This window comes from Drosophila serrata, unplaced genomic scaffold (assembly GCF_035046125.1).
Source record: "Drosophila serrata isolate PLE 108 unplaced genomic scaffold, ASM3504612v1 contig_240, whole genome shotgun sequence".
NCBI lineage: Eukaryota > Metazoa > Arthropoda > Insecta > Diptera > Drosophilidae > Drosophila > Drosophila serrata.
Genome location: NW_028257138.1, coordinates 457,941 through 475,150, shown reverse-complemented (window position 1 = coordinate 475,150; position 17,210 = coordinate 457,941). Strand labels below are relative to the sequence as shown.

Genomic DNA, 17,210 nt, shown 5'->3' with positions numbered 1-17,210 from the left:
ATGAAATTAATGCATTTTCACCTAAGCTATGATATTTGTAAACTTTTTTTCAATTTAAAAATATTGAATATTTCTGGCAAGGGCATACGATGCTGATAATTATAAAAGTCATATATATTTCGATTAATATGAATGAATAAAATATTAATAATTGGAAAACTGCAAACGTATAGAAACTAGAAATTTTCCAATGGTAGCTTGGTTTTTTGTTATTATATACAGTTGACTTTATTCGTATGCATGTATAATTCGTGTATGTGTATATTTAAGATTTATTTCTTTTATTTGCTACAACATTTTGTGGATCCCCTTGGCGTCGCTGGAAACCGCTCTACAATAATATCCCGTTTCGCATAATCGTATAATATAATACATGTAATTTAGACACAAACTGTTGAGCAAATCAAACAGCTCGGATTAACTTGGTTAATCCCCGTACAAAGGCAAATTATAAAGAACTACGCTTTTCTTCTTCGATGCACAGACTTCTCCTAAAGTTAATATATATCTCTTTGCTACACTTCATTGTGTTTGTGTGTTTGTACCTAGAACCGAAGCAATGCAAATAAGGCAGATTAAAAACATTTACATCTAAATTGTATGTGAGAGGGACTCGACAGGATGATCGCAGGTATAGGTAGTAGGTACTGGCTGGTGGACACAGGGAAGACGAAGAAATGAACAGGTTGCGTGTATACCTATATCGTACGAGTATATATATCTCTCTCTATATATGCGTGTATATAAATACATAAGTAAGCGGGGGCCTAATACCCCCGAGCATTCACAATTGGTTTTGCCATCACACTCCTAGTCCTACGACGTCTGATGGTGTTGGTGTTGTTGTGGTTGTTCGCTGCCACTGGGACTGCTGTTGGTGTTGTTATTGGTGTTGCTGCTGCTGTTATTATTGGCGTTGTGGGCGCTGGTGGAGCCAGAACCACCACTGTTACTGGCCGTCCGCATCATCAACCGGGATAAGCTGGTATCCGTTAACGAGTAAATTTCCGGCTCAAACACTGGCGGACACTCCATGTTCGGATAATCTGGTGTGGCCGCTTTTGAGTCCACAGAACCTGAGTTCGAGACCTTCGGTGTGGCTGCACCCTCTGATGCCGTAACAGCTTCAGGATCTGGCTGCAACTGCTGCTCCTCTTCGCCCCGTTGCCTGTTGGCCTGTATCGGTGGCGGCGGTGCTGGCGGCAACGGTGGCTGCAGCGCCTCTGAAGAGCACAAATTGGTTGTGGACGTGGTCATAATGCCAGGTCCCCTGTAGCTCCGATAGCCCGCCTGATTGTGCGTGGGCAAGGTAATCTGCGAGAATATCTCCTGATCACAATCGGGATCCGCACTGCTGGGCGGAGTCATTGGCGGCAACTGCTGCTGCTGTTGATGATGGTGGTGGCCAAAGAGGGTGCGATGCAGCAGCGGTGAGCCGAATAAGCGATTCTCTTTCGAAGGCTTGGCCGGCGTGCCGCCCGAAATGGAGAGCTTTGAGAAGATGGGTATCGGGGCCGAATTCTTTCGATGTGCATCGTACTTGGTGCCCACGCGCAAGTCCTGATTGTACGTCTGGCTCTTCTTGATACTGCTTCCGCCGACACCGCCACTCAATGGCAATCCATTGCCGCCTGCTCCATCCAGGGCATGGTTCGATTTTGACTTCTTGTTCAATGGCAGCGTCATGGTCATCGCATGACCCGATGAACTGCCTGTAGATCCGGTCGAATGCTTAGAGAACGGAAAGCGCCGATCGCTGCTCGACTTACTCTTGCTTTTCTTCGACTCTGAGGTGGATCCGGAGCTGCCGCTGCTGCTGGTTTTGAGCAGAAAGCTGGAAAACTGTAGCTGCTGGGAACGCAGGAAGTGCTTGGTCTTGCTACTCTGCTGCTGCGGCTGCGGTTGGAGCGGCTGTTGCTGCTGTTGCTGATGATGATGCTGGTGGTGATGATGGTGCTCCTGTCTGGTGCTTGAACTGGAACTCGGCTCATCGCCGCATATTAGCTCGTAACCAAAGTCTCGCAGCTTCTGGCCCTCCCTTCCTCTAGTTCGCTTAATACTCTCGTCATCTGGCTTGAAGCTAATCTCGTAGTCCGGCGTTTTGGGCAAGCTTACGCTCTGGATTTTGGGCAACTTCTCCAAGGGCTTCGCCACACTGCTGCTGCTCATGGCACTTTGCTGACTCGCCGTCGACTCTGTGCGCGCATGTTTGTGCTTTTCGACGCCGAGATGAACGCGGTTATTGTACATCTCCTGGGCCTCCTCCTCCTGCTTTCGCAGCATCAGGGCCTTGAGGGTCACAAATCCCTGAATATTGTGGCCATGGTCCAACGTAGTACCCACGCTCATCTTCGGCAGCAGGGTTTTTGAAGTGTTAAAGTCGAACTCTACCAAATTCGGATTCGAGGCGTGCAGGAAGTTGTATGGAACCTTCTTCAAACTCGACTTGCTGCTGGGACTTTGACTCTGGCTCTGACTCGGGCTTTCCTCGGAGCTCTGGTGTTGCAGCGAAGTGGGCGTGGCTGCGGTTGGAGTCGGCGCTGGCGATATAGGCGGTCCCAGAATCGAGGCTGATACCGAAATGGCCGATTCTGTGCCGCTGACCACCGAGCTTCGGCTGGAGCTGCGCGACAGCTTGGGTGCAGTCACCATGGGTGCGATCTGGGTGGGCGGCATGGCCGGGTCATGGTAGCCCGGTGTATTGGCCCCTATCTGAATGCCAAAACTGCCGCCAGGTACCTTCCTGTAGCTGCGATACTGCTCCGTTGGCACTGGGATATCGCTCGATGGCTTTGCCGCACTGGTCTTGCCCATCTTGCCCATGGTGAACTTCCGAAACGAGTCCAGATATCCACGTTCATGCTTTGTGGGTCCGGCCGACGGCGGTGTTCCTCCGGGTAGCACCAGGGATGTGACAGACATCGCTTCCTTATTGCCCTGCGGCGAAGGTGTGCTCAGGTTATTTGCCACCAGGGCGTCACACTCCTCACCCGAGCTGTCGTTCTCCGAATACAGGTCCTTGGCATCTCCCGCTTCGCGCGACGCCGATCCTTGCGGCACCTTGAGCGAGGCCTGGCGTAGAAAGTCCACCCATTGATTGAGGGCGTTCAGGGACTCTGCCGCAAAGTAAAACATTTTGGCCGTGTGGTATACCTTGAAGGCATGTGGCTTCGAATGCACCTCCTTGGCCAGAGAAACCGTGAAGCCGGGCAAAAAGATCACAAGACTCGCGCTAGTGCTCTCCTTGCTGCGGAATCCGTACAAGATCGTGTCCAGCATTACAAAATAAATCCTCGCCCAGTAGGTGACGCCGCGATGGTTCTTCTTGCGCCTGTATAGGTGTCCCTGTATGTCGCCGGTGCCGAGAAGCTTCAGGTTCGTGTTCCGCCGCTTGGCCATCAGACTGTGCTTCTTCTTGAGGGTCAAGGTTCGAGACTTGCTTGGTGTATGTAGCTCGCTGATCTCTGAGGGAGATTCTACGGGTGTTGTCGCTACTGGCACATGCAATGGCACTGGAATGGAGATGCTGGTGACACTGCTAGCTGGCTGCATGCTGGCAGGCTTTGGCGGCGGAGGCGGCACTACTGGCGGCGTCATCTCTCGCTGCTTGCGCGGTCGCGGAGGCGGTGCAGGCGGCGTGACGAGCAGAAACTCTTTGCGCGGCTCAATAGCTGGCGGTGTGTCCGATTCCTCACCCGAATTATCGTAAGCAGGAGTACTATGGCTCTTGTCCAAACGCCCTCGGCATCTCTGCTGCTGTAGCAGGAGGGGCGTGTTAATGGCCTCTGCTAGGGGCAGCTCCTGACCCCTTGTTGCCTGATTGATTGCGTCCAGTAGGTCCTCGGCATTCTCCGTCTTGCAGTTGCGCAGCGTCTCCAATGCGTCCTCGTCGCCCTCATCCGCAAATGGTATCGGCTCAAAGGTCTCCAATATGGTGTTCTCGACATTGCATGTAAACATCTCGTTCTTCACGACATAATCCTCTACCTTCATGTTGGCATCGAAGCGTACTACCTTGCTAACGCCCGGCTTGTAACGCTCCTCGAGGAACTCGCGCTGCGACTCCTCCGTCAGCTGCTTCAGCTTCCTCACCTCGTGAAACATTCGTTTGTCGCCCGCGATCCCAATGCATGTTGTGGGCCTCGGCGCTATATCCAGGCCATATCCGAATGATATCGATTTGTCCCTGATGCTCGGTGAACCGGGATCACAGGCCGCCGAGGAGCCAACGCCTGGCTTTCGTTCGTGCCACGACGGCACGACCAAATCCGAGTGCTTCAGGCTGAGAAATTCATACCCGCAGATGGTGTTGCGCCGCTGTAGCAGGGCTCTGGGCTTGGGATAATACAATCGAATCTCCCGCGCCGCGGACTTGAGATCCGTGGGCGTGGGAATGTCACTGCAGCTGGAGTCCGAATCGGAGGCGGAGGAAACAGCCGTCGGGTTGACCTTAACCAGATCCTCCCCGCTCTTCTCACTGCTCAGCGACTTTCCAAGTCCTGAGTCTGGCACTGAGTTTACGATTCCAACTCCAACTCCTGTTGACGCTCGATCCGTGTCCAGGGTGAGGAATGCGGCCCTGGGGCTCGGCATCTGCTCCGCCCAGCGACTTGCCATGTTGCGCTTCTTGCTGGGCAGCCGGTACGGTTGCATATAGATCTGGCCAAACATTTTGGTGTGCTTGGGGCGTTTCTTTACCGTAAGCACCACATCGGGCAGAGCCTCGCGCAGGTGCTCCAGCACGGTGCGATGCTGCCATCCGACTACAGTCTGGTAGTTGATCTGAACGATCTCATCGCCATCCTCGATCTTCCCCGAGTTGTGGGCCGGGGAGTTGCTTTTGATGTCGGTGACGCGATGGATGCCATTGTAACTGGACTCTATGTTAAAGCCTAACTCAGATTCACGCTTCTTCAGCGTTACGAGGTTAAGAGAGGCAGGCTGCAGCACCATCGGATCGGATATGTCCTGAATGATGAAATTCGCTAGTTTCTCTAGTTTCTCTGCTAAGTGCCGGATGTCGTGCACCGGCTGTACTGCGAACCGATCGCGGTGTGCTATGGTTGCGAGCTCTAAGCCGCTCTTCAGCACGTTTCCACAATACTCGCGGTACATCTCCTGCTTGCGGAAGGGCGTCCGTTCCAAACTGCCCACCAGCGGCTTCAGCGTGGCTATCGTCCGCGTAATGTCGTGCAGTATCCGGGTATCGATCTTGGTGCTAGCCGCATGGTTTTTGGCCAGCTCGCGGTGCAAATTCCGTGCGGCCGTCGCCACATGCAACGCCATGAACTGCAGATTGTCGTTCTTCAGGTGATAGTGCTGCAAGATAATATTAGGATTATATACAATTCTCCCAGGAGCACAAGGAATCGAATTCAAATCACTCACAAAATTCCGCAAATTCTCTACCGCCTCCAGCACGATTTCCTGGTGCCCGATACGCAGCATTCCCAGATTCTCCAGCTCGTATGGCCGTATGTTGAGCAGCGCCCGTCCGCCGATCTCCTGCTTAGCGAACTCGTACAAATACCCCTTCATGGACTCATCCAGACCTGTAGCAAAGGCGGGGAAAATCAAAAATAAACACTATGTAAAGAGCGGTAAAAGCGAAAATCTGCAGGGAAAAGCGGAATTTCCTGTTGCTGCAGCGCTGCCCTTTGTTGTTGCCGCTGCTTTTTGGGTTGTGGCTCTGCCAGGGCCACCACAGATGCATTTTTTCGTGTGTCCGTTTTCCTTGACCTCGCTCGCTCGGCCCTCGCCACACTTACCCCTTATCCAGTCCGTCACCTGGTCGGGCGTCCACTCGGCGATGTTGATGTATGCCATCCTGCTGCTGATCCTCGCACGGCATCAATGCATCTATGACATTATTATTAAATTATTTAATACAAAAAGAAAACAAAAAGATATATGCGTCGGTGTGCCCGCCGCTATTTTTGTTGATTAGGCCACAACGCCTAGGAAGAATGGCCAGCAAATGCAAGCGCGACAGTGCTGCCAGACCGAGGGGCCTCAAGATTTGAGTTTTTCTTCATTTTCTTATTTTTCCGACCATTTTAAGCAGCCTACTTGTCAAAAACAAAACCATAAAATATTGCCGAGGCCTAAATATAAAATTATCTCACTTCAAAGCCTGCAACGCCGAGCGGCGTGAAATTTAAATTATACCCGCTGTTTTATACCCTCGAAGTGTGACCAGTCTTAAGAACTTTATTCGTTTAGACACTTGTTCAAGGCGTTTTGGCATTATTAATGAAAACAGCTCGGCCATACATTTTCCAATTAAACAGCTGAGCGGAGAATCTAATTAATTTGGCCCCAAAAAACACTCGAATAAATGCCATGACAGCGTCAAATGGAGATAGAATATAGATATATGACCCACCAGCCCGATTGCCCTCCCCCAGCCAGCCCTCACGCCCATTGCCAAGGGCTGGAAACTCGCAAACCATCATGTATATATGTACGATCCGGGCATCGGCCGCGCACGTTTTTCGACGACGAACAGATTTCAGTCACTTGCTGGGAGAGGGAGAGGCACGACGAAGTTAATCACCGCGTGTTTTTCTAATCGCTGCAACTGGCTGCACCACGATTCTCTGTACAACATGTCTGTGACCCAGACGAAGCAAATCAAATTCTACAACCCATCGAGTTCCGCGAGCTCCGACAGGTAACGAACGACATTTTAATGCTGCGTAAGGTGCGAAAATCCAACAGAAGTCATTAGAGTGTGATACACACGCCAATACACGCGCACAGGCACGCATACCGAGGCATGTGCTCCAATCCAAGCCATTCATCATCGTCCATCGTGGGGCCTAAACACGCAATAAAAATAAATGCTAGGAAAACGGCATAGGTTTACGTGCACACATACCGTCAAATATAACGTATGTTAAATTCAAATTCAATACTTGCCGGTTGCAGCTGAAAAGAGAAAGGGAGATGTGGAGAGGCCGATAGAGAGAGTGCGAGCGAGGCAGACCCCTTGCGAGAACAGTTACAAACTAGAGATGCGCGCGTGAGCAGTATTTTATCCTAACTAACATAATTTAAAAAAGTACAAATTTAATTTCCAATTACATATATACATAATTTCTAAATTTATCCGAATACAATGTGAGGAAAAAAGGACCTTATATTAAATCAAGATAAATTCACGTGATGTTATTATTTTGAGTAACGGAGTGAACCAGGTACAAATCGTGACACGGATAAACACGCCTCACGAGCGCACCTTTATTACAAACGCAGCGGCAACAACAACAACAGCGAGACGGCGGCAGAGGCAGCGGCACAAGCAGCGCAGCTTTTTAACCTTTCCTGCCTTCGCACTTTTTTGTCATTCAATCGTTGCCCAAACGCTGCCCACCTCACACCGCCACGCCTCCACCGCCGCCTTCGCTGCTCGCATTTTATTAGTTATCGAATAAATATTGGCCGCAACGCAAAAGGCAAAAAGATACGCGGCGCTGCGAAGGAAATAAAAGCTCTAAATCACATGTGATCCGCGCCGGCCCATGTGCAAGCGATTCTTGTGAGCGTGTCGAGTGCGAGTGTATGTGAAAGTGAGTGACTGACCCATTTTGGCATCCCGGCACCGCGCGAGACTGCGACGTTCTGTTCTCACACCCACGCCACGCCGCACTGAATCCACTCGCTCCTGGCAGACGATTCTAAAATGAGCAGCATCACGTTTTTGTGCAGCAAGTCGAGCCACAACAACAATAGCGATGTCCAAAAGGGGAAGCAAGCGTCTCCGGCCTTTGCATCGGGGCCTGCCGGCTTACTAGCCATCGCTACCCACCAACAGCAACAACAACTACACCAGCAGCAGCAACCACAGCTGAAGTCAAAGGTTAAGGCTACAGCAGCAGCAGCCAAAACCAATGGTCACATGTAATTCATTGCATTTTCTTCATTTTGTAGTGTAAATTCAACCGAAAACCATGTCCATTTGTGCATAATATGAGTGTATGTGTTCGCGTGTTTGCAGTGTTTTTTTTTTGTTGTTGCTGTTGTCATTTACCGCCATTCTAATTGTTTTGCTGTTTCGCTTGTTTGTCCATTATTTATGTGTGTATGAGTATGTATGTCTGTCTCTGTCTCCGCTTCCAGTGTTTAATTAACGCTCTTCGTCTTTGTGTTAACATTGTTTATCGAGTCGTGTCTGCGGTGCGGCAAATAACAACAAATAATGAAAAGACGATAGCGTCAGCAAGTGCGCTCCATTTCTCCAATTTCGAAACATGGCTGCGCGATCAAGCCACGTCTATCGGTTTCGCCAGCCGGCTCTTTTTCGCCGCCAAAGAAATGCTCCCAAAATCCTCGCACATGCCTGCTGTCCTTGTTCCTCCTTCTTTGCCTGGATAACCTGTTGGTTGCGAAGAGCGCTGCTCACGTGGCAGATGCTGCTAATGTTACTCTCTCCCTGGCACGCCTCCCGCTCTCGTTACTGTGCAAAACTATAAATATGCTGAGGAATCTGCCTCTGGCGTCACCAGAATTGGCTCTGTTTTTTGTTGTTTTCCGCAGAACAGTAAATAAAGAGCAGATGATACACAGGCAGAGAACGAGTGTGAGGAGAGAGTGCAACGAACGCGCCTACGCCGCATCCCAAAGATGGGTCGTCAGGTTGTGCTTTGTCTGCCTGCTCCTGCTGTCGAAATACATGATGAGGATGACTGAATCTGTGTGTATTTAAAACGAACTATGTCTGTATCAATTGGATGGCCAAATACGGCCGGAAACTCCTCTGGTTATTCCGCGAACGTAGTCTCGACTCGGCGGGGTCACGTCAGCATTCTGCAGCACACATGGCGGAAACACAAAATATAATCATGCTATACATGCATACATAAGTATGTACGTATATGCTCTACATTCAAAGTAGGGTGACCAAATATTAACATACCAATATTTAAAAAGACATCACTATCCGAACGAAAAGAATACAGATTACACCTACTAAATGCCTGCCTTTACATTTCTTTTGTTAAGTGTTAAAACCTGTTGAAACTGGTCCACCCTAATTTCATATGTGCCTGCGCCAAAAGTCTCCAATTTCGCCATTTATGAAATGTAGAAAATTATCAGTAAACTGAATTTAAGAAGCTAAAACACTTTTATATTCACATGTTATTTATTTATAAAAGGGAAAATCGCCATCTCAAATAACTGCAACTTTATGCAATACTTTCTCCAGACCTCGATTTTTAAGCCACACGCCTTAAGTAACGGGCATAACATTATCTTTACCCATTGGAAGCCATAAATCAATTAACCCTTAATATTGACGACGTTATCTTCTATTACATTCAATTAAAAGACTCAAGTAAGATTGCTATTTATAGAGTCTATTGAGCAGCAGATTAATTCTGTGTTTGCGTGGGTGCACAAAGAGAGGTGGCGGGGGCTTTAAAGTGGAGTAGGTCAGTGAGTATACTGCATCCTTGAACTCGGGGAAAGCACAGCTTTAAGCTCTCTCATTCCCTGTTGACTAACACGAACGTAGACGTAGGGAAATCTGTAGTGCATGGTGTTGTGGCCATGTTTATTTTTAAAATTATTGTGAAATTAATCAGTGGCCGGTCAGTTATGATAATAAACGTTATCTCGTGGCTAATCACTGAATTCCAAATACTTATGTAGCTATAAACCCAACGTCATCGTTATTTGGTGTGGGAGTATTATAGTATAGAAAAGGTGCGCCGTCGCCCTTATCTCTACCGCTAATTATTAACTAATCCTTGGCCTGATTTACTATTTGCAGCGATGACCGGTCAGATGTCACGGAACAGCTTTATGTGGATCCATACGCTGACCTGGGAAATGGCTTGCCCGGGGATCTCAACTGCTGCCCGGCCTCGCCCACTACAGTGCCTGCCAAAGCATCGCTGGAGTCGCCGTTGAAACGCTCTGGTCGGAGACAGCGAACCACGTCAATTGGCAATCAGACCACCACCGCGAATCCGTCCGAATGCATCATACGCGCCAACAATCGTACGATCTACACGGCCGGACGTCCGCCGTGGTACAATTGTGCCGGGCAGCAGGTCGAGCCCTTCGTCATAGGTAAAATGTATGAGTCTTTCAAAGCAAAGCAACCCCTAATGTATTGGTTCTCTTTCCGGCACAGGAATTTGCGGAGGAAGTGCGTCTGGCAAGACCACAGTGGCAGAAAAAATCATTGAGAGTCTGGACGTGCCCTGGGTGACACTCTTATCCATGGACTGTTTCTACAAGGTGGCATCACATCGATGATTTACATAAGTTCACCACTCATTCGCCTTTAAATCCCGCAATTCTGTAGATCCTTAATGAAAAGCAGCATGAGCAGGCCCTAATCAATGAATACAACTTCGATCACCCGGATGCCTTTGACATTGAGCTGTTGCTGGATGTGCTCACCAAGCTCAAGGAGGGTCGCAAAGTCGAGGTTCCAGTGTACAATTTTGTGACACATGGTCGCGAGAGTCAGACGAAAACGATGTACGGTGCGAATGTGATAATCTTTGAGGGCATCCTCACATTCCACAGTCCTGAGGTGCTCAAGCTGCTGGATATGAAGATCTTTGTGGACACAGATCCTGATATCCGTCTGGCTAGAAGGTTAAAAAGGTAACTACTGCTGGATACAGTGTGATCATAATTGGATTATTAATATTCATTATGCATTCCAGGGATATCTCACAACGCGGCCGTGACCTTAGGGGCGTTCTTAAGCAATACCTGAACATGGTGAAGCCATCGTATGCTAATTACATAGCCCCAACCATGGCCCATGCTGATATTATTGTCCCACGCGGAGGAGAGAACAAGGTGGCCATTCATCTCATCGTTCAGCACGTGCACACACAGCTCCAGTTGGTAAGAAACCCTACAAATAACTCTTTGAACCTATCTTATCGTTTATTTCCTTTTTAAGCGTGGATTTAAACTGCGCGAAACGCTGGCCAACTCATACAAGGACCAACCCATGCCACATTCTCTGCACTTGTTGCATCCCACTCCCCAGATCAAGGGCCTGCACACGTTTATCCGCTGTCGGAATACGTCCCGCGATGAGTTTATCTTCTACTCGAAGCGCCTGATCCGATTAGTCATCGAGTATGCGCTCAGTCTGTTTCCATTCAAGACAACCACTGTGGAGACACCCCAGGGTGTCCATTACGAGGGAAAGCGAATGGAGTCGCGCAAGATCTGTGGAGTTTCCATCCTTCGGGCTGGCGAAACTATGGAGCAGGCCGTTTGTGACGTTTGCAAGGACATACGTATCGGCAAGATCCTTATCCAGACCAATCTGAAAACCGGCGAGCCGGAGCTCTACTACCTGAGGCTGCCCAAAGACATAAAAGACTACAAGGTGATACTAATGGATGCCACCGTGGCCACCGGAGCCGCAGCAATGATGGCCATACGGGTGCTGCTGGATCACGATGTGCCCGAGGAGAACATCATCTTGGCCTCGCTGCTGATGGCGGAGATAGGTGTGCACTCCATTGCCTATGCCTTTCCTAAGGTAAGATTGGAACATGTCAGTTTCATGGAGAAATCTTTAAACCCTTCTTTGTTTAGGTTAAAATTGTTACTTCCGCTCTGGATCCGGAGATTAATAGTAAGTTTTATGTTATACCCGGCATTGGTAACTTTGGCGATCGCTACTTCGGTACAGAACCCTCGGACGAGTACTGAGGAGAATGTAACCAAACATCCACGTCACTGGAAACAACATGTTTCTAATGTACCCTAGGTTAAGTTCAAAGCGTTACTTAAATTATGAATTCGGAACAAGATAGTGTTTTATTTGACTAACTATATGAAGCGCACGAACATCTGGACGAGAAATGCAATGCTGCCAACCACTAGGGCAATGCCCACATATCGCTGTATCAGCTGATCTCTGCTCCTCGCTTGGGCCCGTACTACTGGCGTCGCGTCCTCCTGCTTGTTCGCACATCTCGTCCAATCTTGTTCGTCGTCGAGAATCTCGCCCACCATACTGAACTTGCTGACGCTGGTGATGCGGACATGGACACGAGTACCCAGGAGATTTTCCCGCATTGGCAGCAACACCTGTTCGTAGCTCTTATTGTGTCCCACATAGTGAAGCTTGTCGTGGGAAACTTCCGTCACCAGCACTGTATATATCTCTCCCACCCGATTAGCATATGGGTTGTATGTGTAGAAGAGATCCGTGAGGCGCTTGGTTCGCTTCTTCACCAGATTCGCGGGAATGCGCTCCATCTTGGCAGCTGGTGTGCCGGGGCGAGGAAAGAACTGGTTGATAAAAAGACTGGGGAAGTGGTACTTGGCGCACAGGCTCATCGTCTCCTCAAAGTCCTCCTCGGTTTCGGTGGGAAATCCGCAGATGATGTCCGTAGCTATGGTAACGCCAGGAACACGTTCCCTCAGAAAATCCACGACGTGCTCGAACTCCTGGCGACAGTACTCCCGCTTCATCTCACCCAGCACCGAATCACTGCCACTCTAGTGGATTTAGAGGAAATTATGAAGAGACTATGAATGGATATATATATAGTGGGTAATCCTCACCTGCACGGGAACATGCAAAAATGCGTAGACTCTCGGGTGCTGCAGCACCTTGGCCACCTCTTCGAGGTGCTCTAGGATGTAGGGCGGATTGGTCATGCCCACACGTAGCATACAATGTTCGGGAATTACCTCTACCAACTGCCACAATAATTCCGGCAGGGAACTGCCTATATCACGACCATAGGCGCCAGTATCCTCCGATGTTAGCCAGATTTCACAACAGCCCTCGGCAAAGGATTGACGGGCACGCTCCACTACCTCTTCCGGTGGATAGCTGGCTAGATCGCCGCGAGCGTGCTTCGTCTTGCAGTATGTACACTGATTCAGACAGCCCGAATTGATGGATATGATCTCAATCAATGGATTCTTGCGAACCTTGGGCAGCGAGAGAGGGGCCCCAGCTACGCGACGGCCGTGCACCTTCTTCTTGTTCTGCAGCAGCTGAACACTATGCCCCTTGAGCGTCTCCTCGACCACCTCCACCACGCGATCGATCTGCTGAACACCAATCACAGAGAGCCCGCTAAGGTAATCCGACTTTGGAGCACCCTGTGGAACGCAGCCGGCGACCACGACATGCTTGCCGTTGCGCATGCCCGACTCGATCTCATTTCTAAACGTGTCCTCTGATGGATTCTTAACTGTGCAGCTGTTGAGCAGCCACAGATCTGCCTCCTCCTTGCCGCTCAATTTGTAACCGTAGGCAGCCAACTGCCCAGCCATGTACTCCGAGTCCGAGTTGTTGTGAGCGCAGCCCCATGTCTTCACAAAGACCTTTTGGGTGCCAGGTATCACACTTTCGTGGATAGTGGGTTTTGGTTTGTCCTCCTTTTCCTCCTCCGGCCGGATTTGCGCCCGCCGTTTGGCACGCACTGTGACGTTCTTCTTATTTTCATAGCGTTCCCGGGGCTTGACATCGTCGGCAGATATTAGATCCTCGATGTCGTCCACATCGTTGCCGGGTAGATCCTGTCCCAGGTGGTACATAATGGTGGCTTCGTATCCTGGTTTTGAAGGCACATGTGCGCACAGGCCAGCTGTTTACATTCGTTTCGTGCTTCTTCTTTTGACGAATAGTGTTGTAAAGCGTTAGGTTCGTAGCTATTCGATAAGTTATTCCAATAAATTTTCGTTTGCAATGAGTGCACAATACCCTGCAATTCTTATTTGTTTAAAATATAAATAAAAACAAAATTCAGAGCGTAGCTTACTTCTACTGAAACTCTTTAAATTCTGTGATTTTGCTTTTTTCGAAGGTAAATATTAAAATAATTAACACACCCTTAAAAGCGAACAGATAGCCATCACCAATATGCCCAAGCTTTTGCGGCTTTTGCACCCTACTGTGTAGACACACAGTTATCAGCGCGCTATCAGCGGAACGTTCCACTCTGCTCCAGACCGCCACAGCAGCCTGAATCAAATTAGCCATGGCCACGATTACGATCAAGTGTAAAGACACAAATCTGGACCCTTTGCCAGTCAAGGTGAGGTTACACGCTTATCGAAATCAGGAAATTTGAATTCTATTTCGTCATCTCACCACTCGGCAGATTGGTATAATTGGCGGTTCCGGCCTGGACGATCCTGATATCCTGGAGAACCGTCAGGAGAGGGTGGTGAAGACGCCATACGGCGAACCCTCGGATGCCCTGATAGAGGGCGAAATCAATGGGGTCCAGTGTGTCCTCCTCGCACGACATGGACGCAAGCACGACATTATGCCCTCCAACGTTAATTACCGCGCCAATATCTGGGCTTTGCGCGATGTGGGCTGCACCCACTTAATAGTGTCGACGGCCTGCGGCTCCCTGCGCGAGGAAATCAAGCCTGGCAACCTGGTGATTCCTCACGACTTCATAGATCGCACCACCAAACGCCTGCAGACCTTCTACGACGGTAATGCGCAAAGTCCACTTGGTGTTTGCCATCTGCCCATGTTTCCGGCATTCAGTGAACGCACCCGCAAGGTTCTGATCGAAGCGGCCAAGGAGCTTGAGATACCCACCCATGAAAAGGCGACAATAGTGACGATCGAGGGTCCGCGATTCTCGTCCCGTTCCGAGAGCCACATGTTCCGTCTGTGGGGCGGCGATCTTATCAACATGACCACGTGTCCGGAGGTGGTGCTGGCCAAAGAGGCGGGCCTGCTCTATGGTTCGGTGGCAATTGCCACTGACTATGACTGCTGGCGCATGGGTTGCGAGGGCGTCAATGTGCAGGATGTCTTGAGAACCTTTGCCGAGAACGTCATTAAAGTTAAGAAGATCCTGGTCAATGCAGTGGGACGCATAGCGAAGGAAGACTGGTCGGAGGACATACTGAACGCCAAGGTAATGTAGTAATATACGTAAGGCCAAGACTTGCGGCTAACAAAGACGTTTTTCTTCTTACAGAAATGCGTTTGCGACAACACAATGTCGGGAGCCATGTGACGTTTTATAAAACTATGTCATGAAATCACACAGGAGACGTTGATGCGCCACAAGCAGCCATGCGTACCACTGCCATTCTACCATCAGTTCCAGCGAAAGCCCAAAGTCCACTCCATTTCCATTACGTACGAACTGGAGCCGGAGTACAAAGAAGAGCAGCCTACAAAGGTTCCCTATAAATGTGAAACTGTAACCTCGGCGTCGGGGTCCTCGCAGTAAAAATATACATATGTAGGTACATTATTATGTGTGAAGAAGCCTCTCCTTTTTTTCTTTGAACCCACTCGGTGCTTCGAAATCTGCGTGGCAAATTCAGTTTGACATTTATAAGTTGACAATTGTATAATTACATAGAGTTTTGCGTCTTTAAAATTAAAATTGGAATTCGAACGCGCACGCTGGTGCTGGCTTTACGGACACTTGCGCTCCACCTGACTCTTGCCGGCCTCTTCGTACTCCTGCGACGAAATCCACATTTGCTGGAAGGTGCCTATGCTTGCCAGTATGGATCCGCCGATCCAGGCACCGAATCTCCGCTCGACGCTGCCGTTGGCCGAGATCATTTTCAGTCGCGTATTGGAGGGAGCACGTAGCTGCAGATCGCGATTTAGCCGTTCAGGGAAACCTTGCAGCAGAGTATTGCCACCTGTGGAAATCATCGTAATATTATTTAAATACTTAGCTGTAAAGTGAAAGTAAATCCCTTACCAGTTACCACGACCGAGCCGAAGAGAGACAGGCGTACATCGGCATCACACATGCCCACGCTGGTGGACGCCAGTTGGCCGGCTCCCAGCATTGCATTGTCGAACAGACTCTCGGCTATCTTAAACCTCTCGGAACTGAAGTCCTGGTGATAGCCGTTGGGGAACTCATAGTGCACCGTTGGGATCTGGGCAGCCACACGTTCGTCAAAAGGGCCCTCCAGCACCTGCAGCACATTCATCTGGAAGTCCTGCATCATTAGCTGCAGCATGTAGTTCTGCCACGATTGCGTTAGGTTTTCTGGCAGTTTGCGTAGCGTAAATCGAGCATTGTCGCGCTCCTTTACCACATCTTTGGAAGCAATCTTGTACACCGGCGACAGATCAATCCCGTGCTTCTCTAGATGCTGACGGCACTGCCGGGAGAGGAAGTCGCCACCCAGTGGAGACTTAACCACGGCCTGCGACAGTACATAGCCCTCGTGAACGGGCACAGCTGAGGTGTGAGTGGCTCCGCTGTCAACAACCAAAGCAGTGGCCCGTCCGCTGGAGAAGGCGGCTAGCACGGCGTTTTTGACCAGAAAGAAGGCTGGAACGTTGTACTTCTCGAACATTAGCTCCGTGAGCTTCTCCCGATTGTTGCGCACATTCCAGGAGGCCTCTGAGAAGAGCACGGGATGGTACTCCGGCTCCGACTGGATAACATTGGCGTAGGCATAATCAATCACCTTCTCAAACAGGTCCCAGTTGTCGATCATGCCGTCCTTCATATACGTCTGCACTTCCATGTGGGAACGAGGCACATTTACGTAGTTTGTGTCCACATAATACTTGCGCTGGTCAGAATCTGATGAGGATTTGGATGCTTGAATGAAACTACTAGTGCTGGTTAAAAAACTCACTGTTTGGCGTCGCATTGTTGTCCGTTTTGGTCTCTGGGTCGAGATTGGTCTCTGGAGCAGCTCCAATCCCCACAACAGACGGAATCTCCGCCTTTGGCGAATCCTCCTGCGCGTAGCCCACACGCAGGGAATGGTGCCCAGGGTCGAAGACCAAGGCTCCGATCTCATCCCCGCCGTAGAGCATGGTGCCGCCACTCATCTTGGGGCCGTGCAAATACTTTTCCCAGCAATTTGTTCAAGATAGAAATGCAAAAATTAAGCCGTCTGTGTGTATTTTGCGGCTTTTTTCACGACGCTTCGGTAGAGATGGCCAAACTGTCGATATATGTTTACCGAGCTATCGATAGCTATTTTTGAAAAAAAAAAAAAAAAAACAAATGTAAGCTCTGTCTGGTAACGCTGTTTTGTGACTTCGACTTTTATCAGTATTTTCGAGGGTTTCTCAAAAATTTCACCAACGCAGGGCAATATAAAATTACACTCGAGAAGGGAATACAATTTTATAGTATGGCAACACCAACTACAGTCAATGTAAGTGTGACCAGCTATCAAAGAAGAAACAATCTTACGGTGTCCACAAATTAAAATCAAAGAAGAAGAAAGGAATTTAA

General features: G+C 49.4%; 5 protein-coding genes across 8 annotated transcripts; 2 read left to right on the top strand and 3 right to left on the bottom strand.

Annotated features, from left to right (window-relative positions):
* Positions 1 to 202: 202 nt before the first annotated feature.
* Positions 203 to 5,981, bottom strand: cnk (connector enhancer of ksr). The gene is made up of 3 exons (XM_020959604.2): positions 5,769 to 5,981; positions 5,389 to 5,552; positions 203 to 5,319 (listed from the first exon to the last, which is right to left on the bottom strand). The coding sequence occupies exons 1-3, from the start codon at positions 5,824 to 5,826 to the stop codon at positions 817 to 819; spliced, it is 4,725 nt and encodes a 1,574-aa protein (XP_020815263.2). The 5' UTR covers positions 5,827 to 5,981; the 3' UTR covers positions 203 to 816.
* A 216-nt stretch (positions 5,982 to 6,197) lies between these two features.
* Positions 6,198 to 11,793, top strand: l(2)k01209 (uridine-cytidine kinase-like lethal (2) k01209). Of its 4 annotated transcripts, XM_020959482.2 has the most exons (8): positions 6,281 to 6,673; positions 7,711 to 7,902; positions 9,776 to 10,077; positions 10,142 to 10,248; positions 10,316 to 10,623; positions 10,686 to 10,872; positions 10,931 to 11,524; positions 11,581 to 11,793. In XM_020959482.2, exons 1-8 carry the CDS (start codon positions 6,462 to 6,464, stop codon positions 11,695 to 11,697), a joined length of 2,019 nt encoding a protein of 672 aa, XP_020815141.2. In that variant the 5' UTR covers positions 6,281 to 6,461; the 3' UTR covers positions 11,698 to 11,793. The 4 variants fall into 4 exon arrangements, with proteins under 4 accessions (XP_020815142.2, XP_020815141.2, XP_020815143.2 ...); XM_020959483.2 differs by lacking the exon at positions 7,711 to 7,902 and having other exon boundaries at positions 6,198 to 6,673; XM_020959484.2 differs by lacking the exon at positions 6,281 to 6,673 and having other exon boundaries at positions 7,426 to 7,902.
* On the bottom strand, positions 11,775 to 13,697 carry LOC110189422 (threonylcarbamoyladenosine tRNA methylthiotransferase). Its single transcript, XM_020959485.2, has 2 exons — positions 12,559 to 13,697; positions 11,775 to 12,492 (listed from the first exon to the last, which is right to left on the bottom strand). The coding sequence occupies exons 1-2, from the start codon at positions 13,543 to 13,545 to the stop codon at positions 11,818 to 11,820; spliced, it is 1,662 nt and encodes a 553-aa protein (XP_020815144.2). The 5' UTR covers positions 13,546 to 13,697; the 3' UTR covers positions 11,775 to 11,817.
* Mtap (Methylthioadenosine phosphorylase) lies at positions 13,674 to 15,250 on the top strand. Its single transcript, XM_020943221.2, has 3 exons — positions 13,674 to 14,045; positions 14,112 to 14,891; positions 14,955 to 15,250. Exons 1-3 carry the CDS (start codon positions 13,989 to 13,991, stop codon positions 14,991 to 14,993), a joined length of 876 nt encoding a protein of 291 aa, XP_020798880.1. The 5' UTR covers positions 13,674 to 13,988; the 3' UTR covers positions 14,994 to 15,250.
* Positions 15,251 to 15,304: 54 nt separating this feature from the next.
* On the bottom strand, positions 15,305 to 16,949 carry Bap55 (Brahma associated protein 55kD). The gene is made up of 3 exons (XM_020943220.2): positions 16,600 to 16,949; positions 15,702 to 16,544; positions 15,305 to 15,639 (listed from the first exon to the last, which is right to left on the bottom strand). The coding sequence occupies exons 1-3, from the start codon at positions 16,796 to 16,798 to the stop codon at positions 15,404 to 15,406; spliced, it is 1,278 nt and encodes a 425-aa protein (XP_020798879.1). The 5' UTR covers positions 16,799 to 16,949; the 3' UTR covers positions 15,305 to 15,403.
* Positions 16,950 to 17,210: the final 261 nt, after the last annotated feature.

Coding starts and splice junctions, on each gene's coding strand:
- cnk (XM_020959604.2), bottom strand. CDS start 5,826: ATGGCATACATCAACATCGCCGAGTGGACGCCCGACCAGGTGACGGAC. Junction 5,553..5,768: donor GGTGACGGACTGGATAAGGG/GTAAGTGTGGCG, acceptor CCTTTGCTACAG/GTCTGGATGAGTCCATGAAG. Junction 5,320..5,388: donor TAGAGAATTTGCGGAATTTT/GTGAGTGATTTG, acceptor ATTATCTTGCAG/CACTATCACCTGAAGAACGA.
- LOC110189422 (XM_020959485.2), bottom strand. CDS start 13,545: ATGTACCACCTGGGACAGGATCTACCCGGCAACGATGTGGACGACATC. Junction 12,493..12,558: donor TTTTGCATGTTCCCGTGCAG/GTGAGGATTACC, acceptor TAAATCCACTAG/AGTGGCAGTGATTCGGTGCT.
- Mtap (XM_020943221.2), top strand. CDS start 13,989: ATGGCCACGATTACGATCAAGTGTAAAGACACAAATCTGGACCCTTTG. Junction 14,046..14,111: donor TGGACCCTTTGCCAGTCAAG/GTGAGGTTACAC, acceptor ACCACTCGGCAG/ATTGGTATAATTGGCGGTTC. Junction 14,892..14,954: donor AGGACATACTGAACGCCAAG/GTAATGTAGTAA, acceptor TTCTTCTTACAG/AAATGCGTTTGCGACAACAC.
- Bap55 (XM_020943220.2), bottom strand. CDS start 16,798: ATGAGTGGCGGCACCATGCTCTACGGCGGGGATGAGATCGGAGCCTTG. Junction 16,545..16,599: donor CAACAATGCGACGCCAAACA/GTGAGTTTTTTA, acceptor AATCCTCATCAG/ATTCTGACCAGCGCAAGTAT. Junction 15,640..15,701: donor CGGCTCGGTCGTGGTAACTG/GTAAGGGATTTA, acceptor TGATTTCCACAG/GTGGCAATACTCTGCTGCAA.